The following is a 27,747-nucleotide window of genomic DNA, read 5'->3' on the forward strand; positions in this document are numbered from 1 at the left end:
TTGTTCTGTTGAAGAAAAAGAGACCTGGAGAGCCACTCCCCTTCAGAAATAGAGTATATATTGTGAGGTCCTCCTTACCAACAACACCTGGTGAGGTGGGTACCACCATGATTTTGGCATGGCTTCTCTTGTTGGGTCCAGCAATTCTGGAGGCCAAAACAGGTAAAAGACTTAGACTTGTTCCAGGGCACATAAAAAAAATTATAAAGACTGCTTGGATTCCAAGAGCAGAAATTAAATTCAGGCTGGTATTGGTTTGGGCAAAAGATTAGGAATTGGATGAAAGAGCAGAGTTTTGTTCTACTGAAATTATGAACTAATCAGAGTGGATGATAAAAATTATTTGAACCATTTTGTGGAGCTCATTTTGCTGCTACAGGGTCCTACTCATCTTAGTGCCTTATATCATTGCAAGAATTGTGTCTGTGAGTAAGCCGTGTAGGAGGTATTCTTCCAGTTCCAGAAATCTGACTTAAAAATCATGGAAAGATTTATTTCTTTACTTATTTTCCATGTGTATTTTATTCCAGAGTATACGTGTGCACACATATGCTATATATTTAATATTGCTTGTATTATTTGGTTATTCTTGGTATTATGCACAATTTAACAAAATATAATATGAAGTTAGGTTTTCACATTCTAGCACTGTGGTTAAATTATGGACATCTAAAAGTTATAAGAGATTAAATACTTTTAGTTCAACTTCTTTTATGATTGTAGAATTTTTCCTTCCATGATTACTTTCTATCTCCTGAGTGGTTTGGGTGACTTTGAGTTAACAGTTCTGTGTATATCTTTAGAATAATTGCTGATGACTTTTCTAATGAGTTATTTAAGCTTCGTGATGATAATTTACATTGCCACTATTCACCTCATCAATTCTCTCCATCTGTCTCCTGCTTTTCTGGTGATAACTCATCTCACTCTGGCTGCTCTAGCTCTGCTCTCTGCCTCTGTGTCCCAAGCAGAGCATTTGCTGTATTTGTATAATCACAGGCTTTTGTCTTTTTGATACCTTTGAAGTGTGAGGAAGGATTCAGCCTATCCAATTTCATCCCCAGCTGATGGTTATGCTCTCACAGTGATGACAGCCCTTGAATGAAAGCAAATAAAACTGGCTTAGGTTGGCTTTAATTTCCTAATCCCACTCTGACTTTTTGCCAGGTTTGCTGTTTCACCTCTCAAAAACCCTGTGAGTAGGGTTCAAAAATGTGCATGTTCAAGTAGATATTTGAAGAAACAAGTCAGATATAAGTCAAGGGGCACTTTTACAGCTTTGCCCTTTGAAAGTCATACAAATCAGGGCAAATTTAGTTTGGTCACCATCTTGACTGTACTTCTGGATCAATAGCAAAGAATTAGGTGCAGTGAAGAAATCCTGGAGGTGTTAACTTCTGAAATTTGTTTTGCTTTGGATGACTTAGTGTTTAATAATAAGGTAAATATATACTTGGCAGCAATATAAAATATAACAAGTGCAGCTGTACATTTTGATTTCCAGAGTGTAAATACTGCAAATCCAAAGTTAAAACATTTATTTGCTTGCTTACACTTGATAGTAAAGCTTTTAATAAACTTCTTCACCAAAAATGGATCTCTAAAGTCAGGATTTTCATGCTGGTCACACCACAATGTCTAAACAAGACATATAAAACTGAAAAGCAGATGGGCTTTACCTGAATGAATGCAGTAACCAGCTGTATACAGGATAGGTTATTTCTTTACTTCAAAATGTAATAAATTTTACTGGTACATAAGAAACAAAGCCACTGAACTCCTATTGAAATCTTTATAATCCTGTTGAGACCATCATCCATTCTGTAGAACATTTGGTGGAATTCTTCCACTAAAGTTACTCTTATAAGCTATAGGATTTGGTGATGTGTGGACTTTACGTCCTTAAACTTGTCCCAAAAATTTCTTTTCTTGCTTAAACCGCTTATGCTTAGCCTGCTGCCTAACTTTACTGCAGGGATCTTGCATAAAACACACGTGGCTGATTTGGAGAACTGGAAGAGAGGAATAAAAAATGAACAAATCACCTCTCTCCTCACAGACACTTAGTACTGGGCTGGGCAACACCTTCTAGGGACAAAAGGGGAAGAAGCCAGAACAGATGCTCCTCCCAGTCCCTTCCAGCCTATCTCCCTGACTGTTTTGTGCCTATGCCCTCTCTCCCAAAGCTCCCTACGTCCATCTGGTGAACGGCAGGCACCGGTGTGAAGGTCGCGTTGAGATCTACTACCGGGGACGGTCGGGGACAGTTTGTGATGACTTCTGGGACCTCGCTGACGCCCAGGTTGTGTGCAGGCAGCTGGGGTGTGGCAGGGCCATTGCAGCTCTGGGAAGTGCCTACTTCGGGCAAGGCTCAGGTGACATCGTGCTGGACAATGTGAGGTGCAGCGGAAATGAGGTGTCCTTGCTGCGCTGCAATCACACAGGGTGGAGGATCCACAACTGTGGCCACTATGAAGATGCTTCTGTTGTCTGTTCAGGTACTCCCACATTTTTTTTCTCCCCCCCCAATCCTGTCCTTTCATTCCATTGACCCTGCAGAACCAGCATGGATTTGTGTTGTCATCTTATTGCAGGGGTTCCATACTGTTGTCTCCTTATCACAAAAGCTTCACGCCTTCTTGGTGTTTTCTCGTGGGCAGCTCCTCAGAGCACTGCCTCTTTTTTCTTCACAAAGAGCCAGCAGGCTCCAGTTCCCTTTTCAACCAGCCAGCCCACTCTTCTCATTGGTTACAGCTGTGGCTGTTAAAGTCAGGCCTATTTCTAATCTTTGATAATTGGCCCAGCTGCAACTCCTTAGGGGTAAAATTACTTTCTATACTATCTTTATTTTCTTATATTCTATCCCCCCACTGATTTGTGTTTTTTCTCATTATGTAAAAACTGCACTTGCTCATCCATGCAAAGCAATTAAAAACCCCAAGGATCAGATATACATTGCAGATATGCAGGACAATTGTTCCATCTAATCACCTGGCAGTGGCAAATAAGGAAACAGTTCAAAATTAGTGACAAAGCTATGTCTGATAGGCAATGTTTATCAAGGAAGCATGGGGTTAGGTGAATTCTTAATGGATTTCTTATGGGCAATAATAATTTCACAATCACAGCTCAGATTGTCATAGCTCACAATTCACTTTGGATTGTTTCTATATTTTTCAAGTCTTCCTTTGTTTAGGTCCATTAATGCCTTTTTCCTTTGCAAATATCCATCCATTTTGAGTACTCTTTCACCTTGCTGTGTTCATTTTACTTTACCATTATCTTTTAGGAGATTGTGGGTTATTTGTATCTTATTTTCTCATGTATTAACAGCTGATCATCATGAGCTGAGCATTGCTGAGGACAACAGACTGTTCAGGTGTTTTGTATCAATATTGCAGTTTTCCACATTTCCTTCCAATAAAAATTTTAAATTGGCTGTTACCCACCTCCATTCTCTCCATTGACCCCAGATAAGAAGGACTATCCCATCAGAGTAATTGCTCTTGATTTCAGTTCATCCTTGAGGATCTGGGTTTGTAGCTACCACACAGACATATCCATTGCACAGTGCTCATGTGGGGGGTGTTTTTCTTCTTTTTTTTTCACAGAGGAGTCTGATTCAAAACAAGCAGAGCCAACAACAACATATACAACAGATTCAGCACTGGAGACAACATCCACAGGAGGGACAACACCCACAGAATCAATGATGTCTCTAGGAGAGACATCGATGCCAGCATCAACAGTCTTCACAGAGGAGATGGCATCCCCATGGGAGATGGCCACAACTGGATTAACAACCAACACAGAGGAGAAGACAACCCCATGGCAGACAACCTCCATGGTGCCACCAACCTCCAATGCAGAGACATCCTTCCTAGCAGAGAGGGCAACCACAGTGCCAATGACAACCCTAGAAGTCACATCCAACCCACGGCAAACGACCATGAGAGAGATGTCAACTTTACCAGAAATAGAAGTGTCATCCTCTGCCCTACCACTGCTGTACTCACTGCCTGATATGGTCAACCCAGTGGAGGAGAGCACAACAGGTAACCCTGTCCACTGTCACTCAGTGTCCTCTTTAGCGCCCCTGGACTTCCTTCCCAGACCTGACTGCACTGCAGACAGACTCCCAAAATGACATGAGAGCGTTCCATGCTCTCTTCCCCCATTATTTGTCCAGCTCTGCTTTTCATGTCCATTGCTACTGCACTAATGACCTCCTTAGCAGGAGCATCCAGCCCAGCATACCCGACCAGCACAGCGCTACACGCTAGCATGCCAGAGACATCCACCTCAGCAGAGATGACCACCCCAGTGCTACCCAGTAGCATACCAGAGATGTCCACCTCAGCAGTGACGTCCAGACCAGCAGAGATGACAACCTCACCAGAGACAACCACATTCGCAAGGATGATAACCTCATCATTGTTGGGCACCTCAGAGAAACCAGCTATGAGAGCAGAGAAGAGCACACCAGGTAAACCTGTCATCTCTCACTCACTGGTCTCCTAAATGCTCCTGATCCCTTTATTGAGTGACCCTAACCTCTGGCACATGTCCCACTGGTGGATTTTGGTGCCCTCCCTTGGAAGCAGCCATGCTGACCTCTCTTGGAACATGTGGGGCAAAGCAGCAACATTGGTGCTTTCTGTCGCTTGGTGAGCTGAGCATGTGCCAAGAAATAGTCCTGTTTGCACAAAGAGAGCACAGCAGACTCTCCTGGCCTGAAGGAAAAGGGTTTCAGAAGAGTGACAGAGCTGGGAGGCTGGGGAAGGACTCAGGGCACTTTGAGTTGGTGTCTCTATGGGAAAAGACTGGACAGAGCTTCACCCTCTCTACAAGCATTAATCATCCATTCTTGCCTATCATACCAAATGCTGTGGTCACTGTAAGAATTACCTCCCTAGCAGGGATGCCCATGATAGAGCAGAAGATAAAGGAAACAACCTTCATAGCACAGATGACAGCCTCAGCAGAGACAACAGCCTCAGCAGAGACAGCCACCTCAGCAGTGACAACCACCTCAGCAGAGATGGAGACTACAGCAGGGATTGCAAGAGAGGAAAGGAGCACACCAGGTAACCCTGTCCACTCTCACTCACTGTTCAGTGTGTGAAACAGCAAAGTCAAGACGGTCATTTCAGATGAGTGAAAGAGATGAGAGATCCTCTGCAGGATGCTGTAGGAATCATAGGACAGGGGCTCCTAGAAATGGGCTACATTCATCTGCATGACATGTGCCGATCTGTTTGGAACCTTTGTCACTGACACCACATTTCTCTTTACATCCACAGCTCCAGCACCCACCACATCCAGGCCATACTCCACAGGTAATTCCAGCCCCCCCAGCCCCATGCCTGGCCATGCAGCAGCCCTGTTGCAGTGGCCCATGTGGGCAGAGCAGAGTGCGGGGCTGGTGTGAGCTTGTCCTTGTCCCTGTGCGGCGTGGCAGGGCCCAGCGTGCGGCTGTCGGGCGGCAGGAACGGCTGCGAGGGCCGCGTGGAGCTGTACGACGGCAGCACCTGGGGCACGGTGTGTGACGACCAGTGGGACCTGCAGGATGCCCGGGTGGTGTGCCAGCAGCTGGGCTGTGGAGAGCCCCTGGCTGCACTGGACACTGCTCACTTTGGCCCGGGCTCCGGCCACATCTTCCTGGACGACGTGCAGTGCCGCGGGGATGAGCCCTCCCTCCAGATGTGCCGGCACAGTGGCTGGGGCGTGCACAACTGCAGGCATGTGGAGGATGCCAGTGTCATCTGTGCAGGTGGGTAGCCAGCAGAGACCATCAGCTCTCCAGCAGCTCACACTGGATGGGTTCTGGTGTCCTCCATGGGAAGCAGCCATGCAGAGCCAGGGCAGAGAGGAGAGCCTGGGGTTTTCTGCTGTCTGGTGCTGAAATACGTGTCATGCAAAATCCTGATTTTTGCACAGAGAGGTCAGAACAGGCTCTCCAGTCTCACAGGTGTAGGTGCTCCATGTGGTTGCAAAGAGTAGGTTGGTGGGATCACGGCATAGGCTGTACTGGGGACGTGTCAGGCTGGTGTCTGGATAAGTCAGTGGCAGGAGTTCCATGCCCTTTCATCCCTTTATTCCTTGAGCCTGGCATTTCCAAGTCCCTGTCCATATCCATGCCCACATCCATGCCATGTCCGTGTCTGTGTCCATGTCCGTGTCCGTGTCTGGGTCCATGTCCATGTCCATGTCCATGTCCTCGTCCGGGTCCATCCACTGCCACAAGTTTGCTGCCTTTAGTACTCTTTCATTCACTCCCTTTTTTCCTTGCAGCTGCCAATCCAACCCCTCCTGCTCAAGGGCCGTACACAACAGGTAATTCCTTCCCACCCAGCATATTTCCAGTTTTATAGCGAGCCCCACCCCAGACCAAGAGGAGAAGAGAGGGGGCCTGCTATGTTGAGCCTGCTCACTGCAATGCTGCTGGTCCCTTCTTCCCATGGCAAAGGGTCTGGTCATTTGAGGGCTTCTGCCAGGGAGGATCTGAGCCTCAGCAGAGCAGCAGCTGCAGTGGTGCTGAGTCCAAGCCCTGGTCTGCCAGACACTCCATGGCTCCTGGCTGTGGGGCAGCAAGTACCAAGAGGATGGGGGCAATCCCTACCCTCAAGCCCATGTGCTTGCCAGTCCAGCCCAAGACACAGGTATCTGTCCTGATGCCAGGACTGTTGCGGGTCAGTCATCAAGCAGAGGCGGCCAGTTCCTTGTGGATGCCCTGCCAGGGCCCATAGCCTCAAACCTCTGCAAGGAGTATGAGTGGTGTGGGGGGATGTCACATGATCTTAGTGTGCAAAAATGGCTTTATGGCAAATGCCCCCATGCCCCCAGCAGCTCCCAGGACCCCCAGGCCATTCTCATGGGATTCCCCAGCAGACCCTTGCTCATTATGCATCAGCCTTCCATGCACCTGAGGCCTTTGCTCTCTCACTCCCCTTCCTTGGTCCCTTCAGGTTTCCACCACCTCAAATCGAAGTCACTGTGACCAAATCTCCAAAACAATAAGGGAGGTGGTAAGGACTGTGGATGCTGCGGTGTTGGAACCCTGATGTTGTGTCTTGTGCCATGTGGCAGGGCCCAGCGTGCGGCTGTCAGGCGGCAGGAACGGCTGCGAGGGCCGCGTGGAGCTGTACGACGGCAGCACCTGGGGCACGGTGTGTGACGACCAGTGGGACCTGCAGGATGCCCAGGTGGTGTGCCAGCAGCTGGGCTGTGGAGAGCCCCTGGATGCCCCACAAAATGCACACTTTGGCCCGGGCTCCGGCCACATCTTCCTGGACGACGTGCAGTGCCGCGGGGATGAGCCCTTCCTCCAGATGTGCCGGCACAGCGGCTGGGGTGTGCACAACTGCGGGCATGTGGAGGATGCCAGTGTCATCTGTGCAGGTGAGTGGCCTTTTGCACACACCCTAAGTGTGTTCTGGGTTCTCTGGGAACAGCCAAGCTGAGCTACCCTGGTAGGGCCTGGGCAGAGGCTGCCACCAGGGGTCTTTTGACACTAGTGGCTGAATCCTCTGCAATGCAAAAGACACATTTTTACACAGAGAGGGCACACTGGGTATTCCATACTTCCTGCTTTAGAGGCTAAATGAGGGGGCAAAGAGCAGGACGGTGGAATTGTCCTTTGGGGAGGATGGGGCAGGACTGGGAACAGGTCCGGCTAGTAGAGGAACAAGAGAAGAGGCAGGACCCAAGCTCTCTTCTCCCTTAGTCCTACAGCCTGAATTTTCATGTCCATGTTCATGACCATGTCCACATCCAAGTCCATACACTGCCACGAGCCTCACTATGATTTTTTTCACTCCCTCTTCTTCTTTGCAGCCGCCAATCCAACCACTCCTTCTCAATGGCCACTCACAACAGGTAGGTCCTGCTCACCCAACTTATACCCAGTTTCTAAGTGAGGCCCAGCCAGGCACAAGATGAGAAAAGGGGAGTCCAACAGTGCTGATCCTGCTCAGTGAGAAAAGGGGAGTCCAACAGTGCTGACCCTGCTCAGTGCAAGGCTGCTGACCTCCTTGGCCTGTGACAACCCCAGAGTGCTTGAAGGGTCCCCACTGGGGTTGGTTTGCTCCCAAGGGTTGCAAAGAGTTTTTCTGGAAATGCCTCAGTGAATCCATGACTTCTGCAACCAGGCAGCTCCAAGAAGACACCAACAGGTCCCTGGACAGGGCTAGACTGCTGTCTCTATGCCTAGAGTCTATCCTCGGTCACAAATCTCCCGAGCACCTTTGGCTCTGCACTACTCCACACCAGGGCCACTGTGGCAATATCTGAAAAGCAGTTGGGAAGTTCGGGGCTACAGGTACAGAGCTGGTGGAAAACTGTCCTTCTCCTTGTCCCTGTGCGGCGTGGCAGGGCCCAGCGTGCGCCTGTCGGGCGGCAGGAACGGCTGCGAGGGCCGCGTGGAGCTGTACGACGGCAGCACCTGGGGCACGGTGTGTGATGACCAGTGGGACCTGCGGGATGCCCGGGTGGTGTGCCAGCAGCTGGGCTGTGGCCAGCCCCTGGGAGCCCCACGCAATGCTCGCTTTGGCCCGGGCTCCGGCCGCATCTTCCTGGACGACGTGCAGTGCCGCGGGGATGAGCCCTCCCTCCAGATGTGCCAGCACAGCGGCTGGGGCGTGCACAACTGCGGGCACGTGGAGGATGCCAGTGTCATCTGTGCAGGTGCGTAGCCAGCAGGGAACTCAGGGTTCTTTGCAGGGTTTTGGGTTGGGCCAGGGCAGAGGTGAGGCTGAGCTCTTCTCCTGCATGGGACTCAAGCCCATGCCATCCAAAATCCCAATTCTTGCACAGACAGGGAACAGCAGGATCTCCACAATTCCTGCTGTTGGCATCCACTGATAGGGCAATGATGTGGACTGAGGGATCATTCTTCATGGACGATGGGGCAGGTCTGGGGACAGGTCTGGCTGGTGCCAGGATGGGGGAAAGGAGGGAAAGAGCTCCACCCTCTCCTGGCATTAGGCCTCCAGCTCTGTTTTCATGACCATTGCCATTGAACTCATCACCTCCCCAACTTACAGAGACATCCACCCTTCTGGAACTGAACAGCACAGCACCAGCCCCTGCCACAACTGAGGAGTCCAGCCCTGCACTGCTGACCACCACTAGCACAGTGGCTAGCACAGCAAAGAGCAGCACACCAGGTAACCCTGTCCACTCTCACTCACTGCCCTCCCCACTGCTCCTCATCTCCCTTGCCAGAGCAGATTGCACTGCAGGCAGTCTCCCAGCCCTGGGCCTCTCCTGTTCGGCCACCCCAAACTCAAGTGGGGATGCAAACAGAGCATGGGGAAGAGCTGGCAAATGGGACAGCTGTGCTTTGAGTCCAGGAACTCTGCAGCTGCTGCTGGTTTAATGAAACTCTGCAGAGGGATTGCCTCTCATTGCAACCAAGAGCAAAAAATTCATTCTGCCTTAACTGCCTCATGTCCTGCATAGGTAGTACCAGAACTATTTCCTAGACATGCTCTGGCACCAGGGGTGTGGGAGGAGGAAAGGAAGATGCTGCCTTAAATATTTTGACATTCAGGAGAGGTCTCTGTGTACATGGGGGTCCTGTGTGAAACAGCAAAGTCAGGATGGTGATCTGAGATGAGTGAAAGAGCTCTCCAAGATGTTGTAGGAATCACAGGACAGGGCTCCTAGAAATGGGCTACACTCATCTGTATGATATTGTGATGACTCTGTATGATACCTTTGTCATTGACTCCAAATTCTTCCTTACATCCACAGCTCCAGCACCCACCACATCCAGGCCATACTCCACAGGTAATTCCAGCCCCCCCAGCCCCATGCCTGGCCATGCAGCAGCCCTGTTGCAGTGGCCCATGTGGGCAGAGCAGAGTGCCGGGCTGGTGTGAGCTCGTCCTTGTCCCTGTGCGGCGTGGCAGGGCCCAGCGTGCGGCTGTCGGGCGGCAGGAACGGCTGCGAGGGCCGCGTGGAGCTGTACGACGGCAGCACCTGGGGCACGGTGTGTGACGACCAGTGGGACCTGCGGGATGCCCGGGTGGTGTGCCAGCAGCTGGGCTGTGGCCAGCCTCTGGGAGCCCCAGGCAACGCTCGCTTTGGCCCGGGCTCCGGCCGCATCTTCCTGGACGACGTGCAGTGCCGAGGGGATGAGCCCTCCCTCCAGATGTGCCGGCACAGCGGCTGGGGCGTGCACAACTGCAGGCACGTGGAGGATGCCAGTGTCATCTGTGCAGGTGAGTGGCCAGCAGAATCCTTCTGAAGGGTTCCTCCACTGAAGGCAGGCATGCTGACTTCTCTTGGCAGAACTAGGACTGCGTGACAGGGTGGCAAAAAGCAGGTCGATAGATTGTGGAGTGGGAAAGATGGAACAGGATTGGGAGAATGTCACACTTGTATCTAGATGGGGGAAAGCTGAAAAGGACTCCATGTTCGATTCCCTTTTAGTCATACAGCCTGAGTTTTCACATCCATATCCACATGCACATGCATATCCATGTCCATGTCCACATCCATATCCACATCTTCGTCCATGCCCATGTCCATGTCCATGTCAATCCATTGTTATAATCCAGCTGAATTCACTGTCCATTTGTTCACTCTCTGTTCTTTGTTGCAGCCCCTGAGCCAAACCTTCCTCCTCAATGGCAACTCACAACAGGTAAGTCCAGCTCACCCAGCTTAGGACCAATTTTAAAGCCAGCCCGAATATGGCACAATAGGAGAAGTGAGTTCAACGGCTTCGATCCTGGTCGGTGCAATGCTGCTGTTCCCTTATTCCCATGTCATCTCCAGGCTGCAAGAATCTCCCGCTCTGTCAGTGGGCCACATGCATGGCAGGCAGAGGGCTTTTCTGCACATGACACAGGGTCTTGACCACCTCTGTCCCCAGGCAGATCCAGTAGGTCACTGGACAGGGCACATGTGCCATCTCCATACCCTGGGCCTTTCCTCAGCCACTGTCCCTTCTTAGTCTTCGGAGTCTGCACCACCACAGATCATGGTCACTGTGACCAAATCTCCAAAATAGTAGGGAAGGTAGTGGGAGCTGTGGATGCTGGGGTGGAGGGACTCAAACCAATGCCTTGTGCGGCGTGGCAGGGCCCAGTGTGCGGCTGTCGGGCGGCAGGAACGGCTGCGAGGGCCGCGTGGAGCTGTACGACGGCAGCACCTGGGGCACGGTGTGTGACGACCAGTGGGACCTGCGGGATGCCCAGGTGGTGTGCCAGCAGCTGGGCTGTGGCCAGCCTCTGGGAGCCCCAGGCAGCGCTCGCTTTGGCCCGGGCTCCGGCCGCATCTTCCTGGATGACGTGCAGTGCCGCGGGGATGAGCCCTCCCTCCAGATGTGCCGGCACAGCGGCTGGGGCGTGCACAACTGCGGGCATGTGGAGGATGCCAGTGTCATCTGTGCAGGTGAGTGGCCAGCAGAATCCAACTGGAGTGTTTTGGGCTCCTCCACTGAAGGTAGGCATGCTGACTTCTCATGGCAGAGAGCTTGGGCTGAGTGACAAGGTGGCAAAAAGCAGAAGGAGAAATTGTGGAGTGGGAAAGATTGAGCAGGACTAGGAGCACATCAGGCTGGTGTCTGGATGTGGGAAAGGCTGGACAGAAGTCCATGCTCATGTCCCCTTTTCATCGTACAGCCTCGATTTTCATGTCCATGTCCACATCCATGTCCATGTCAGTGTCCATGTTGATGTCAATCCATTGTTACAATCCAGCTGAATTCACTGCCCATTCGTTCACTCTCTGTTCTTTGTTGCAGCCCCTGAGCCAAACCCTCCTCCTCAATGGCAAGTCACAACAGGTAAGTCCAGCTCACCCATCCTTGGCCCAATTTTAAAGCCAGCCTAAATCTGGCACAATACGGGAAGAGGGGAGTTCAACGGGTGTGATCCTGGTCGGTGCAATGCTACTGTTCCCCTATTCCCCGGTCATCTCCAGGCTGCAAGAATCTCCCCCTCTATCAGTGGGCCACATGCACGGCAGGCAGAGGGCTTTTCTGCACACGACACAGGGTCTTGACCATCTCTGTCCCCAGGCAGATCCAGTAGGTCACTGGACAGTGCACATGAGCCATCCCCATACCCTGGGCCTTTCCTCAGCCACTGTCCCTTCTTAGTCTTCGGAGTCTGCACCACCACAGACCATGGTCACTGTGACCAATCCTCCAAAACAGTAGGGGAGGTGGTGGGAGCTGTGGATGCTGGGGTGGAGGGACTCAAACCAATGCCTTGTGCTGCGTGGCAGGGCCCAGCGTGCGGCTGTCGGGCGGCAGGAATGGCTGCGAGGGCCGCGTGGAGCTGTACGACGGCAGCACCTGGGGCACGGTGTGTGACGACCAGTGGGACCTGCAGGATGCCCGTGTGGTGTGCCAGCAGCTGGGCTGTGGAGAGCCCCTGGATGCCCCACAAAATGCACACTTTGGCCCGGGCTCCGGCCACATCTTCCTGGACGACGTGCAGTGCCGAGGGGATGAGCCCTTCCTCCAGATGTGCCGGCACAGTGGCTGGGGCGTGCACAACTGCGGGCATGTGGAGGATGCCAGTGTCATCTGTGCAGGTGCGTGGCCTTTTGCACACACCCTAAGTGTGTTCTGGGTTCTCTGGGAACAGCCAAGCTGAGCTACCCTGGTAGGGCCTGGGCAGAGGCTGCCACCAGGGGTCTTTTGACACTAGTGGCTGAATCCTCTGCAATGCAAAAGACACATTTTTACACAGAGAGGGCACACTGGGTATTCCATACTTCCTGCTTTAGAGGCTAAATGAGGGGGCAAAGAGCAGGACGGTGGAATTGTTCTTTGGGGAGGATGGGGCAGGACTGGGAACAGGTCCGGCTAGTAGAGGAACAAGAGAAGAGGCAGGACCCAAGCTCTCTTCTCCCTTAGTCCTACAGCCTGAATTTTCATGTCCATGTTCATGACCATGTCCACAACCAAGTCCATACACTGCCACGAGCCTCACTATGATTTTTTTCACTCCCTCTTCTTCTTTGCAGCCGCCAATCCAACCACTCCTTCTCAATGGCCACTCACAACAGGTAGGTCCTGCTCACCCAACTTATACCCAGTTTCTAAGTGAGGCCCAGCCAGGCACAAGATGAGAAAAGGGGAGTCCAACAGTGCTGACCCTGCTCAGTGCAAGGCTGCTGACCTCCTTGGCCTGTGACAACCCCAGAGTGCTTGAAGGGTCCCCACTGGGGTTGGTTTGCTCCCAAGGGTTGCAAAGAGTTTTTCTGGAAATGCCTCAGTGAATCCATGACTTCTGCAACCAGGCAGCTCCAAGAAGACACCAACAGGTCCCTGGACAGGGCTAGACTGCTGTCTCTATGCCTAGAGTCTATCCTCGGTCACAAATCTCCTGAGCACCTTTGGCTCTGCACTACTCCACACCAGGGCCACTGTGGCAATATCTGAAAAGCAGTTGGGAAGTTCGGGGCTACAGGTACAGAGCTGGTGGAAAACTGTCCTTCTCCTTGTCCCTGTGCGGCGTGGCAGGGCCCAGCGTGCGCCTGTCGGGCGGCAGGAACGGCTGCGAGGGCCGCGTGGAGCTGTACGACGGCAGCACCTGGGGCACGGTGTGTGATGACCAGTGGGACCTGCGGGATGCCCAGGTGGTGTGCCAGCAGCTGGGCTGTGGCCAGCCTCTGGGAGCCCCAGGCAACGCTCGCTTTGGCCCGGGCTCCGGCCGCATCTTCCTGGACGACGTGCAGTGCCGCGGGGATGAGCCCTCCCTCCAGATGTGCCAGCACAGCGGCTGGGGCGTGCACAACTGCGGGCACGTGGAGGATGCCAGTGTCATCTGTGCAGGTGCGTAGCCAGCAGGGAACTCAGGGTTCTTTGCAGGGTTTTGGGTTGGGCCAGGGCAGAGGTGAGGCTGAGCTCTTCTCCTGCATGGGACTCAAGCCCATGCCATCCAAAATCCCAATTCTTGCACAGACAGGGAACAGCAGGATCTCCACAATTCCTGCTGTTGGTATCCACTGATAGGGCAATGATGTGGATTGAGGGATCATTCTTCATGGAGGATGGGGCAGGTCTGGGGACAGGTCTGGCTGGTGCCAGGATGGGGGAAAGGAGGGAAAGAGCTCCACCCTCTCCTGGCATTAGGCCTCCAGCTCTGTTTTCATGACCATTGCCATTGAACTCATCACCTCCCCAACTTACAGAGACATCCACCCTTCTGGAACTGAACAGCACAGCACCAGCCCCTGCCACAACTGAGGAGTCCAGCCCAGCACTGCTGACCACCACTAGCACAGTGGCTAGCACAGCAGAGAGCAGCACACCAGGTAACCCTGTCCACTCTCACTCACTGCCCTCCCCACTGCTCCTCATCTCCCTTGCCAGAGCAGATTGCACTGCAGGCAGTCTCCCAGCCCTGGGCCTCTCCTGTTAGGCCACCCCAAACTCAAGTGGGGATGCAAACAGAGCATGGGGAAGAGCTGGCAAATGGGACAGCTGTGCTTTGAGTCCAGGAACTCTGCAGCCGCAGCTGGTTTAATGAAACTCTGCAGAGGGATTGCCTCTCATTTCAACCAGGAGCAAAAAATTAATTCTGCCTTAACGGCCTCATGTCCTGCATAGGTAGTACCAGAACTATTTCCTAGACATGCTCTAGCACCAGGGGTATGGGAGGAGGAAAGGAAGATGCTGCCTTAAATATTTTGACATTCAGGAGAGGTCTCTGTGTACATGGGGGTCCTGCGTGAAACAGCAAAGTCAGGATGGTGATTTGAGATGAGTGAAAGAGCTCTCCAAGATGTTGTAGGAATCACAGGACAGGGCTCCTAGAAATGGGCTACACCCATCTGCTTAACATTGTGATGACTCCATATGGAACCTTTGTCATTGACACCAATTCTTCCTTACATCCACAGCTCCAGCACCCACCACATCCAGGCCATACTCCACAGGTAATTCCAGCCCCCCCAGCCCCATGCCTGGCCATGCAGCAGCCCTGTTGCAGTGGCCCATGTGGGCAGTGCAGAGTGCCGGGCTGGTGTGAGCTCGTCCTTGTCCCTGTGCGGCGTGGCAGGGCCCAGCGTGCGGCTGTCGGGCGGCAGGAACGGCTGCGAGGGCCGCGTGGAGCTGTACGATGGCAGCACCTGGGGCACGGTGTGTGACGACCAGTGGGACCTGCAGGATGTCCGGGTGGTGTGCCAGCAGCTGGGCTGTGGCCAGCCCCTGGGAGCCCCAGGCAACGCTCGCTTTGGCCCGGGCTCCGGCCGCATCTTCCTGGACGACGTGCAGTGCCGAGGGGATGAGCCCTCCCTCCAGATGTGCCGGCACAGCGGCTGGGGCGTGCACAACTGCGGGCACGTGGAGGATGCCAGTGTCATCTGTGCAGGTGAGTGGCCAGCAGAATCCAACTGGAGTGTTTTGGGCTCCTCCACTGAAGGTAGGCATGCTGACTTCTCATGGCAGAGAGCTTGGGCTGAGTGACAAGGTGGCAAAAAACAGAAGGAGAGATTGTGGAGTGAGAAAGATTGAGCAGGACTAGGAGCACATCAGGCTGGTGTCTGGATGTGGGAAAGGCTGGACAGAAGTCAATGCTCATGTCCCCTTTTCATCCTACAGACTCGATTTTCGTGTCCATGTCCACATCCATGTCCATGTCAGTGTCCATGTCGATGTCAATTCATTGTTACAATCCAGCTGCATTCACTGCCCATTTGTTCACTCTCTGTTCTTTGTTGCAGCCCCTGAGCCAAACCCTCCTCCTCAATGGCAACTCACAACAGGTAAGTCCAGCTCACCCATCCTTGGCCCAATTTTAAAGCCAGCCCGATTCTGGCACAAGACGGGAAGAGGGGAGTTCAACGGGTTTGATCCTGTTTGGTGCAATGCTACTGTTCCCCTATTCCCCGGTCATCTCCAGGCTGCATGAATCTCCCCCTCTCTCAGTGGGCCACATGAACGGCAGGCAAAGGGCTTTTCTGCACATGACACAGGGTCTTGACCATCTCTGTCCTAAGGCAGATCCAGTAGGTCACTGGACAGTGCACATGAGCCATCCCCATACCCTGGGTCTTTCCTCAGCCACTGTCCTCGCGTAGTCTTCAGAGTCTGCACCACCACAGACCATGGTCACTGTGACCAAATCTACAAAACAGTAGGGGAGGTGGTGGGAGATGTGGATGCTGGGGTGGAAGGACTCAAACCAATGCCTTGTGCTGCGTGGCAGGGCCCAGCGTGCGGCTGTCGGGCGGCAGGAACGGCTGCGAGGGCCGCGTGGAGCTGTACGACGGCAGCACCTGGGGCACGGTGTGTGACGACCAGTGGGACCTGCGGGATGCCCAGGTGGTGTGCCAGCAGCTCGGCTGTGGCCAGCCCCTGGGAGCCCCAGGCAGCGCTCGCTTTGGCCCGGGATCCGGCCGCATCTTCCTGGACGACGTGCAGTGCCGCGGGGATGAGCCCTCCCTCCAGATGTGCCGGCACAGCGGCTGGGGCGTGCACAACTGTGGGCACGTGGAGGATGCCAGTGTCATCTGTGCAGGTGAGTGGCCAGCAGGGAACTCTGGCTTTTTTACATATCATTCTAAGATGATTTAGGGTTGGGCCAGGGCAGAGGTGAGGCTGGGCTCTTCTGCTGCCTGGGACTCAAGCCCATGCCATCCAAAATCCCCATTGCTGCAAACACAGGGAACAGCAGGATCTCCACAATTCCTGCTGTTGGCATCCACTGATGGCACACCACCCAATGCTGTGGATTGAGGGATTGCTCTTTGGGGAGGATGGGGCAGGATTGGGGACAAGTCCGGCTGGTGCCAGGATGGGAGAAAGGAGGGAAAGAGCTCCACCCTCTCCTGGCATTAGGCCTCTAGCTCTGCTTTTCATGGCCACTGCCATTGAACTCATCACCTCCCCAATTTACAGAGACATCCACCCTTCTGGAACTGAACAGCACAGCACCAGCCCCTGCCACAACTGAGGAGTCCAGCCCAGCACTGCTGACCACCACTAGCACAGTGGCTAGCACAGCAAAGAGCAGCACACCAGGTAACCCTGTCCACTCTCACTCCCTGCCCTCCCCACTGCTCCTCATCTCCCTTGCCAGAGCAGATTGCACTGCAGGCAGTCTCCCAGCCCTGGGCCTCTCCTGTTAGGCCACCCCAAACTCAAGTGGGGATGCAAACAGAGCATGGGGAAGAGCTGGCAAATGGGACAGCTGTGCTTTGAGTCCAGGAACTCTGCAGCTGCTGCTGGTTTAATGAAACTCTGCAGAGGGATTGCCTCTCATTGCAACCAGGAGCAAAAAATTCATTCTGCCTTAACTGCCTCATGTCCTGCATAGGTAGTACCAGAACTATTTCCTAGACATGCTCTGGCACCAGGGGTGTGGGAGGAGGAAAGGAAGATGCTGCCTTAAATATTTTGACATTCAGGAGAGGTCTCTGTGTACATGGGGGTCCTGTGTGAAACAGCATAGTCAGGAGGGTGATTTGAGATGAGTGAAAGAGCTCTCCAAGATGTTGTAGGAATCACAGGACAGGGCTCCTAGAAATGGGCTACACTCATCTGTATGATATTGTGATGACTCTGTATGATACCTTTGTCATTGACTCCAAATTCTTCCTTACATCCGCAGCTCCAGCACCCACCACATCCAGGCCATACTCCACAGGTAATGCCAGCCCCCCCAGCCCCATGCCTGGCCATGCAGCAGCCCTGTTGCAATGGCCCATGTGGGCAGAGCAGAGTGCCGGGCTGGTGTGAGCTCGTCCTTGTCCCTGTGCGGCGTGGCAGGGCCCAGCGTGCGGCTGTCGGGCGGCAGGAACGGCTGCGAGGGCCGCGTGGAGCTGTACGACGGCAGCACCTGGGGCACGGTGTGTGACGACCAGTGGGACCTGCGGGATGCCCAGGTGGTGTGCCAGCAGCTGGGCTGTGGAGAGCCCCTGGGAGCCCCAGGCAACGCTCGCTTTGGCCCGGGCTCCGGCCGCATCTTCCTGGACGACGTGCAGTGCCGCGGGGATGAGCCCTCCCTCCAGATGTGCCGGCACAGCGGCTGGGGCGTGCACAACTGCGGGCACGTGGAGGATGCCAGTGTCATCTGTGCAGGTGAGTGGCCAGCAGAATCCAACTGGAGGGTTTTGGGCTCCTGCACTGAATGTAGGCATGCAGACTTCTCATGGCAGAGAGCTTGGGCTGAGTGACAAGGTGGCAAAAAACAGAAGGAGAGATTGTGGAATGGGAAAGATGGAGCAGGACTAGGAGCACATCAGGCTGGTGTCTGGATGTGGGAAAGGCTGGACAGAAGTCAATGCTCGTATCCCCTTTTCATCCTACAGCCTCGATTTTCGTGTCCATGTCCACATCCATGTCCATGTCAGTGTCCATGTCGATGTCAATCCATTGTTACAATCCAGCTGAATTCACTGCCCATTTGTTCACTCTCTGTTCTTTGTTGCAGCCCCTGAGCCAAACCCTCCTCCTCAATGGCAACTCACAACAGGTAAGTGAAGCTCACTCATCCTTGGCCCACTTTTCAAGCCAGCCCAAATCTGGCACAATACGGGAAGAGGGGAGTTCAACGGGTTTGATGCTGGTCTGTGCAATGCTACTGTTCCCCTATTCCCCGGTCATCTCCAGGCTGCAAGAATCTCCCCCTCTCTCAGTGGGCCACATGCATGGCAGGCAGAGGGCTTTTCTGCACATGACACAGGGTCTTGACCATCTCTGTCCCCAGGCAGATCCAGTAGGTCACTGGACAGTGCACATGTGCCATCTCCATACCCTGGGTCTTTCCTCAGCCACTGTCCTCGCGTAGTCTTCAGAGTCTGCACCACCACAGACCATGGTCACTGTGACCAAATCTCCAAAACAGTAGGAGAGGTAGTGGGAGCTGTGGATGCTGGGGTGGAGGGACTCAAACCAATGCCTTGTGCTGCGTGGCAGGGCCCAGCGTGCGGCTGTCGGGCGGCAGGAACGGCTGCGAGGGCCGCGTGGAGCTGTACGATGGCAGCACCTGGGGCACGGTGTGTGACGACCAGTGGGACCTGCAGGATGCCCGGGTGGTGTGCCAGCAGCTGGGCTGTGGCCAGCCCCTGGGAGCCCCAGGCAACGCTCGCTTTGGCCCGGGCACCGGCCGCATCTTCCTGGACGACGTGCAGTGCCGCGGGGATGAGCCTTCCCTCCAGATGTGCCGGCACAGCGGCTGGGGCGTGCACAACTGCGGGCACGTGGAGGATGCCAGTGTCATCTGTGCAGGTGAGTGGCCAGCAGAATCCAACTGGAGTGTTTTGGGCTCCTCCACTGAAGGTAGGCATGCTGACTTCGCATGGCAGAGAGCTTGGGCTGAGTGACAAGGTGGCAAAAAACAGAAGGAGAGATTGTGGAGTGAGAAAGATTGAGCAGGACTAGGAGCACATCAGGCTGGTGTCTGGATGTGGGAAAGGCTGGACAGAAGTCAATGCTCATGTCCCCTTTTCATCCTACAGACTCGATTTTCGTGTCCATGTCCACATCCATGTCCATGTCAGTGTCCATGTCGATGTCAATTCATTGTTACAATCCAGCTACATTCACTGCCCATTTGTTCACTCTCTGTTCTTTGTTGCAGCCCCTGAGCCAAACCCTCCTCCTCAATGGCAACTCACAACAGGTAAATCCAGCTCACCCATCCTTGGCCCAATTTTAAAGCCAGCCCAAATCTGGCACAATACGGGAAGAGGGGAGTTCAACGGGTTTGATCCTGGTTGGTGCAATGCTACTGTTCCCCTATTCCCCGGTCATCTCCAGGCTGCAAGAATCTCCCCCTCTCTCAGTGGGCCACATGCATGGCAGGCAGAGGGCTTTTCTGCACATGACACAGGGTCTTGACCATCTCTGTCCTAAGGCAGATCCAGTAGGTCACTGGACAGTGCACATGAGCCATCCCCATACCCTGGGTCTTTCCTCAGCCACTGTCCTCGCGTAGTCTTCAGAGTCTGCACCACCACAGACCATGGTCACTGTGACCAAATCTCCAAAACAGTAGAAGAGGTAGTGGGAGCTGTGGATGCTGGGGTGGAGGGACTCAAACCAATGCCTTGTGCTGCGTGGCAGGGCCCAGCGTGCGGCTGTCGGGCGGCAGGAACGGCTGCGAGGGCCGCGTGGAGCTGTACGACGGCAGCACCTGGGGCACGGTGTGTGACGACCAGTGGGACCTGCAGGATGCCCAGGTGGTGTGCCAGCAGCTCGGCTGTGGCCAGCCCCTGGGAGCCCCAGGCAACGCTCGCTTTGGCCCGGGCTCCGGCCGCATCTTCCTGGATGACGTGCAGTGCCACGGGGATGAGCCTTCCCTCCAGATGTGCCGGCACAGCGGCTGGGGCGTGCACAACTGCGGGCACGTGGAGGATGCCAGTGTCATCTGTGCAGGTGAGTGGCCAGCAGAATCCAACTGGAGGGTTTTGGGCTCCTCCACTGAAGGTAGGCATGCTGACTTCGCATGGCAGAGAGCTTGGGCTGAGTGACAAGGTGGCAAAAAGCAGAAGGAGAGATTGTGGAGTGGGAAAGATTGAGCAGGACTAGGAGCACATCAGGCTGGTGTCTGGATGTGGGAAAGGCTGGACAGAAGTCAATGCTCGTATCCCCTTTTCATCCTACAGCCTCGATTTTCACATCCATGTCCACATCTTCGTCCATGTCAGTGTCCATGTCGATGTCAATTCATTGTTACAATCCAGCTGAATTCACTGCCCATTTGTTCACTCCTTGTTCTTTGTTGCAGCCCCTGAGCCAAACCCTCCTACTCAATGGCAACTCACAACAGGTAAGTCCAGCTCACCCATCCTTGGCCCAATTTTAAAGCCAGCCCAAATCTGGCACAATACGGGAAGAGGGGAGTTCAACGGGTTTGATCCTGGTTGGTGCAATGCTACTGTTCCCCTATTCCCCGGTCATCTCCAGGCTGCAAGAATCTCCCCCTCTCTCAGTGGGCCACATGCACGGCAGGCAGAGGGCTTTTCTGCACATGACACAGGGTCTTGACCATCTCTGTCTCCAGGCAGATCCAGTAGGTCACTGGACAGGGCACCTGTGCCATCTCCATACCCTGGGCCTTTCCTCAGCCACTGTCCCCTTAGTCTTCACAGTCTGTATCACCACAGATCATGGTCTCCAAAACAGTAGGGGAGGTGGTGGGAGCTGTGGATGCTGGGGTGGAGGGACTCAAACCAATGCCTTGTGCTGCGTGGCAGGGCCCAGTGTGCGGCTGTCGGGCGGCAGGAACGGCTGCGAGGGCCGCGTGGAGCTGTACGACGGCAGCACCTGGGGCACGGTGTGTGACGACCAGTGGGACCTGCGGGATGCCCAGGTGGTGTGCCAGCAGCTGGGATGTGGCCAGCCCCTGGGAGCCCCAGGCAACGCTCGCTTTGGCCCGGGCACCGGCCGCATCTTCCTGGACGACGTGCAGTGCCGCGGGGATGAGCCCTCCCTCCAGATGTGCCGGCACAGCGGCTGGGGCGTGCACAACTGCAGGCACGTGGAGGATGCCAGTGTCATCTGTGCAGGTGAGTGGCCAGCAGGGAACTCAGGCTTTTTTACATATCATTCTAAGATGATTTAGTGTTGGGCCAGGGCAGAGGTGAGGCTGGGCTCTTCTGCTGCCTGGGACTCAAGCCCATGCCATCCAAAATCCCCATTGCTGCAAACACAGGGAACAGCAGGATCTCCACAATTCCTGCTGTTGGCATCCACTGATAGGGCAATGATGTGGATTGAGGGATTGCTCTTTGGGGATGATGGGGCAGGATTGGGGACAAGTCCAGCTGGTGCCAGGATGGGAGAAAGGAGGGAAAGAGCTCCACCCTATTTCCTGGCATTAGGCCTCTAGCTCTGCTTTTCATGGCCACTGCCATTGAACTCATCACCTCCCCAACTTACAGAGACATCCACCCTTCTGGAACTGAACAGCACAGTACCAGCCCCTGCCACAACTGAGGAATCCAGCCCAGCACTGCTGACCACCACTAGCACAGTGGCTAGCACAGCAAAGAGCAGCACACCAGGTAACCCTGTCCACTCTCACACACTGCCCTCCCCACTGTTCCTCATCTCCCTTGCCAGAGCAGATTGCACTGCAGGCAGTCTCCCAGCCCTGGGCCTCTCCTGTTAGGTCACCCCAAACTCAAGTGGGGATGCAAACAGAGCATGGGGAAGAGCTGGCAAATGGGACAGCTGTGCTTTGAGTCCAGGAACTCTGCAGCCGCTGCTGGTTTAATGAAACTCTGCAGAGGGATTGTTTCCCACTGCAACCAGGAGTATCAGGCCCAGGGATCAATCCCTTCACTTCTTGCATTGCTCGTACCAGCGTTGTTTTCTAGATGCACTCTGGTGTTTGGGATATGATCAGAAGAATTGAGAATATGGTCATTTGCAGTGCTTGCAACTGGGTCTCCCATAGAGCTCCTGGCCCTCTGTGCCTCATCCCCTGTTTCCACTTCCCTGCCTCTCTCTGATCCCCATTTTGTCACTCTGTGCCTCAAGGTGAGGCCATGTCCTGGCCCCAGTTCCTTTCTCATGAATTGCATGTCTCACATGTGTCTCTTCTTCCTTCATACCCACAGCTCCAGTGGCCACCTCAACACCTCCACCAGGTAATGCTCTGCTGTGGCTCTTCTCACCTTGCTAATTTGTGGTCTGTCTCCCTGCTGCACATTTCTGTAAATTTGTCTTTTGTCTCTATGACGATATTGCTGCAAGTGTGAGTGATCTTTTTCAAGCAGAATATAAAATGGGTTTTCATCTTTAAATGTCACATCTTGAAGCATTTATATTCAAAGGTTGTGCTCACCTTCCTACAAAGACACTTTTAGGATTACTGTGGCAAGAATTATGTCATTCATGTTGGCAGGAATACTAAAGCTTTTTGCAGCTTTGTACTTGGGACTTCTTGCAGCAGCCTGAAGTGCTTATTTCAGTCTGAGACCAGAAAATTGCAGTTTTCTAGAAAACTTGCAACTTAATTACCCTCCAAAGACCTTAAGGGAGTAAAGAGAAGCAGCAGAGTAACTGATGAGAGGCTGTCTGTTGAGCAAAGTGCTTCCATTTCAAGTGTCATGACACCTCCCAGAATGGACCACAACTCTAAAAAGGGGCAGAAAGCATCCAGGTGTTACCAGCCCAGCCTGAAGAGGGTAGTCTGACACCACGGATGGAAATCCACCCCTGAGGGAATTCCAAACCCAACATGAAAGCAAACCTAAAGCAAAAACAAATATTAGTTTTGACTCAGCTCCTATAGTACCACCTGCAGTCAGCAGGGGACCTGTTTTTCAATAGCAGTGGATGAGGCACGCACAGCTCAAGTACACTTTTGCAGAGGTTACTGTGAGTAAATTCTTTCCCATTTCTTTCTGCAGCACCTTATTTTTGTGGTGGCTCAGTCTCAGATCCCTCTGGGGTGCTGCAGAGTCCCAACTATCCTGGAAATTATCCAAATGACGCCGACTGCGCGTGGGAAATACAAGTGGAGAACAATTTCCGTGTAACGCTCACATTTAGAGATATTGTGTAAGTAAAACCTTGATTCCCTGGGCAAATATCAAAGTCAAAACTTACTTGAGAACTTTGAGATCTTATCTGAAACAAGCAACCTTCCCAGTTTTAAAGATACTTCCAGTAACATCCACAGTTGGAAGACCAGATCAAAATCTGGATTGATGCTGCACTTTTTACTCACCAGTTTCTGCTAGAGCTGCATAAAAGCCAAATTAAATTTGTGCTGAGAAAACTTTACATGCTGAAAGACTTTATCACATGTTAGGCAGTGAAATCAGAGTTTCTGAAATGGATTTGACAAGGTGCTGATGTTTTTCTAACAGGATGCAAAGTGGGACATGCCAACACGACTACATTGAAGTTTATGATGGACCTCTCCACTCTTCCCCTCTTCTTGGGAGATTCTGTTCTGGTTCCTTTCCCACATATGTGTCCTCTTCAAACATGATGAGTGTTCGCTTCCACAGCGATTCCAGATACTCCTTCAGAGGTTTTCAGGCTTACTACTCCTCCATTCCAGCAGGTCACAACACCAGTAAGTTCCTGGCCAGTGTTTCCCAACAGACAAGCCTATTTATTGCTGTTGTGTGCAGAATAAATATCTGTGTCAATTTAAAGATTGTTGTGAAAACTGAATGATGTGCGTGAAATAGAGTGGGTTGGGGTGGGAACTGCCTGACTTCTAAATTCAGAAAAAACCTGCCTCTAATCATGACCAAATACCTAAAGTCCCAAATATATTGTACCTTCCTCTTCCACCAGCCATTCAGTGCTTGCCAGACTACATGCACGTAGTGGTCAGCAGAGGCTACCTCCAGTCTCAGGGCTACTCAGCACAGAGGGTCACCCTGAAGGACAGTCGCTGCAGACCCACAGTCACCTCACAGGAGGTGGTATTCAACATTCCCTACAATGGCTGTGGGACCATGCAAGAGGTAAACTCCCTGTTTTGGGCACTCAATTGCATAGTTAAGCTTGGCAAAACTTGGATGGAACGTGACTGTGGTGTTTGTGAGGGGTCCCCAACTTGAGGTGAGAGATGAGGAATCTGACTCCATGTTCTCAGAAGGCTGATCTATTCTATTCTATTCTATTCTATTCTATTCTATTCTATTCTATTCTATTCTATTCTATTCTATTCTATTCTATTCTATTCTATTCTACTCTACTCTACTATACTATACTATACTATACTATACTATACTATACTATACTATACTATACTATACTATACTATACTATGCCATACTATGCCATACTATGCCACACTATGCCATACTAAAACTATACTAAAGAAAGAGAAGGATACAGTCAGAAGGCTTAACAAGAATGAATAATAAAAACTCACAACTGATTCCTCAGAGTCCAACACAGGTGATGGTGATTGGTCATTAAGTAAAAACAATTCATGTGTTTGGGTAAACAATCTGCAACCACATTCCAGAGCAGCATGCACAGGAGAAGCTGAGGCTTCTCATATTCCCAGGAGAAGAAATCCTGGCGAAGGGATTTTTCAGGAAATATCACAGTGACACGTGACAAAAGCACAATTCCTGATTTTAAATTGCATGGTTCAACAGGAGAACAACGACACGATCAACTACTCCAACACCATCAGGGTCGCATCTTCCGGGTACATAATCAGGAGGAAGAAGAACATCAACCTGCACGTCAGCTGCAAAATGCTGAGGAAGAGCTGGCAGCAGGTGGTGTATGCTGCTGAGGACACCGTGGATGTGGACGAGTACCAGTTTGGAAGATACAACATGAACATCACCTTCTACGAGTCCCCGGCGTTCCGGCGCCAAGTGCGCGGCTCCCCCTACTACATCGACCTCAACCAAAACCTCTACCTGCAAGCCTGTCTTCACAGCTCAGACCCAAACCTGAAGGTGGTTGTGGACACGTGTGTGGCATCACCTGACCCTCGTGATTTTAACACGCTGGCCTATTACCTAGTCAGGAACAGGTAGGAGCTGTCTTCAAAGCTAGAAGCACACCTGTCATCCACATTTATTTTAAATAATACAGCCAATCTGAATGGGGTTAGAACTCCCTGTCAACAGGCTGGGAAAAGTGGTCTTTGATTTTTTTTTATTTGTGCAGTATGAGCTTGGAAATAAGAAATTATATTTGGACCTTGCTTTCATTTCATTTCTTTGTCCTGTGAAAAATATTTGAAGTAGTGGCAGAAAAGTAGATGACACACTGAAAACTGGCAGTAGGAATTGTCATCCTAGGAGGTGAATATTTTTGTAAAACATCAAGCATCACACTAATTTTTATGCCTTGTATAACACTGACATTACAAACAATCTGTTTGTTCCCTCTTCATCACTTAAAGTGTCCTTATCTTGGAAAAAGAAGAAGAGTTGCCAACCCTCCAGCTGCTTCATAGTAATTTAAAAAGTCTATATTTTTTAATTTCATACTGTGCTATGAAGGTTACATTTTTATCCCACTGCTTTCCTAGTACCTGACTATGACATAATTCAGTTTTAATCTGGAATTCATCATAACAAATGGAATAATTTGAATTTTAATTTTGCAGGAATGAGCATGTGTGCATCTGTGAAGACTAATCCCCTTCTTTTACTCCTTTCTAGGTGTCCTAGAGATTCTTCCTATGCCACCTACTACTCCCCTTCCAGCCACTTTGCTCGGTTCAAGTTTAACGCCTTCGAGTTCATGAGCCGGCACCCGTCGGTGTACCTCAAGTGCCAGATGCTGGTCTGCAGGCTCGGGGACTACTCCTCCCACTGCTACCAGGGCTGCAGCTCCAGGGCCAAGAGAGACACCAGCCCTGCTGAGGAACAAGTGGATGTGGTGGTTGGGCCCCTTCAGCTCCGAGGAGGGGATGCTCCCAGTGGGAGCACCGGGAAAGATGAATAAATTTCTCTCACGTTTGCTCCAGGGTGACCAACGGGCTCCAGGAAAAGCCACAGCTCTGTCGCCTCTCACTGAAATCTGCTTTTGTCAACTTTGCCATGAAAAGGAAGAGATCGACACCTTACAAGCTTCTGCTTTCACCCACATTTTAAAAAGTGTAACTTCTCTGGCTGTCCTGAAGGACAGTTCCCTGTAATCCTTTTTAGTACTCCTTGATTTGTGCTAATTAGCTCCAGTCTGATTGTGGATTTGATGGCACTTGGGGATATGGTTTATTGGTGGACTTATCTCTGCTAGTTTAATGGTAGGACTCAATAACCTTAAAGATCTTTTCTAACTTAAATGATCCCATGATTCCATGACACCCAGCTGGGAGCAAATTCCCCGACTTCTTGAGAGATATTTCATTCCCTCAGTTGTGTTCTGCTTATGAAGTTTGTTTAGTTGAGTTGTTGTCCCTGCTAATATGAAGCCTATCCAAATAGTTGAAAGCAATGAATCTGTGAGTTTGCTTATTTCTGACTTTGATCTGGGAGCCATCCCTTTAAAACTGGAGATCTTTGTGCCTTGACCTTCAATACACTGAGATCAAACCCCAAAAAATTTCACTCATAGGGTTGGGCTCTTCTAGCAACAAGAATTATAGCTATACAATATTCTAATTACTGAGTATTGCTTTTAGTGCTACATTTCTCATTGAAACAATGATGGGTCTGCACTTATTTATAAAATGCAGAGATTTCCAAGCTAAAATGAATCTGTTCTGTGAGCAGTGTAATTTATAATCAAAGGAAGGAATGTTTACAAAGCAATAAATCTATTTTGTCTCTCCAATTAATGTCTGTGCTTAAAATACAAATGTTTTACTGTGTTGAAGAGTACATCTGTTTGATATAATAAATTCTGCTACAATGCCTTAGAACAGCTTTGTAGTCCTAACACCTCTTAAAGGATTAAGAAACAATTTCAACTTTCATGCCATAAGTTGTTTAGCACAATTATTTTATCATTTTTCTCCTCTTTGATTCTTCTCTCACATCATTCTAAAACCATTCATCTAATGCCTCAAAATTTTGTGAGCTGAAGTGAAAATGTGAGTGAGGCACCAAGAAATATTTCAAGGTTCATTGAAAGGAAGGAAGATTTAATTTGGTGAGAATGGATCATCTCTGGAAAGGAAATGTTAAAATTTACCTCACCATAGCACTGGATTTGTGGCTATACAATATTCTAATTATTTTGAGCATTGATTAATATCTTTTCCATTAAGTTTTCTCTAGATTGAATAAATCCAAATTCAAAATACACTGAGCTGTTAAAGATATTTTGTTTGCAATCTTTAAGGCTGAAATACACAATCTATTCTAAAGGCTTGTTATATCAATTTT

The 27,747-nt window shown here is 51.6% G+C and overlaps 1 protein-coding gene across 37 annotated transcripts; it reads left to right on the plus strand.

The window, feature by feature from the left end:
• LOC132330144 (deleted in malignant brain tumors 1 protein-like) lies at positions 1-27,193 on the plus strand. Of its 37 annotated transcripts, none has more exons than XM_059852118.1 (41): positions 1-162; positions 2,187-2,498; positions 3,612-4,055; positions 4,190-4,486; positions 4,917-5,087; positions 5,304-5,339; positions 5,462-5,773; positions 6,295-6,336; positions 7,090-7,401; positions 7,837-7,878; positions 8,374-8,685; positions 9,045-9,167; positions 9,757-9,792; positions 9,915-10,226; positions 10,610-10,651; positions 11,092-11,403; positions 11,756-11,797; positions 12,241-12,552; positions 12,988-13,029; positions 13,487-13,798; positions 14,158-14,280; positions 14,869-14,904; positions 15,027-15,338; positions 15,691-15,732; positions 16,176-16,487; positions 16,868-16,990; positions 17,580-17,615; positions 17,738-18,049; positions 18,402-18,443; positions 18,887-19,198; positions 19,551-19,592; positions 20,036-20,347; positions 20,700-20,741; positions 21,169-21,480; positions 21,856-21,978; positions 22,537-22,566; positions 23,332-23,482; positions 23,794-24,005; positions 24,233-24,405; positions 25,051-25,439; positions 26,077-27,193. In XM_059852118.1, exons 1-41 carry the CDS (start codon positions 108-110, stop codon positions 26,360-26,362), a joined length of 7,590 nt encoding a protein of 2,529 aa, XP_059708101.1. In that variant the 5' UTR covers positions 1-107; the 3' UTR covers positions 26,363-27,193. The 37 variants fall into 37 exon arrangements, with proteins under 37 accessions (XP_059708101.1, XP_059708102.1, XP_059708104.1 ...); XM_059852119.1 differs by having other exon boundaries at positions 4,920-5,087; XM_059852121.1 differs by having other exon boundaries at positions 4,235-4,486.
• Positions 27,194-27,747: the final 554 nt, after the last annotated feature.

The sequence above is a fragment of the Haemorhous mexicanus genome, chromosome 7 (genome assembly GCF_027477595.1).
Source record: "Haemorhous mexicanus isolate bHaeMex1 chromosome 7, bHaeMex1.pri, whole genome shotgun sequence".
NCBI classification, from domain to species: domain Eukaryota; kingdom Metazoa; phylum Chordata; class Aves; order Passeriformes; family Fringillidae; genus Haemorhous; species Haemorhous mexicanus.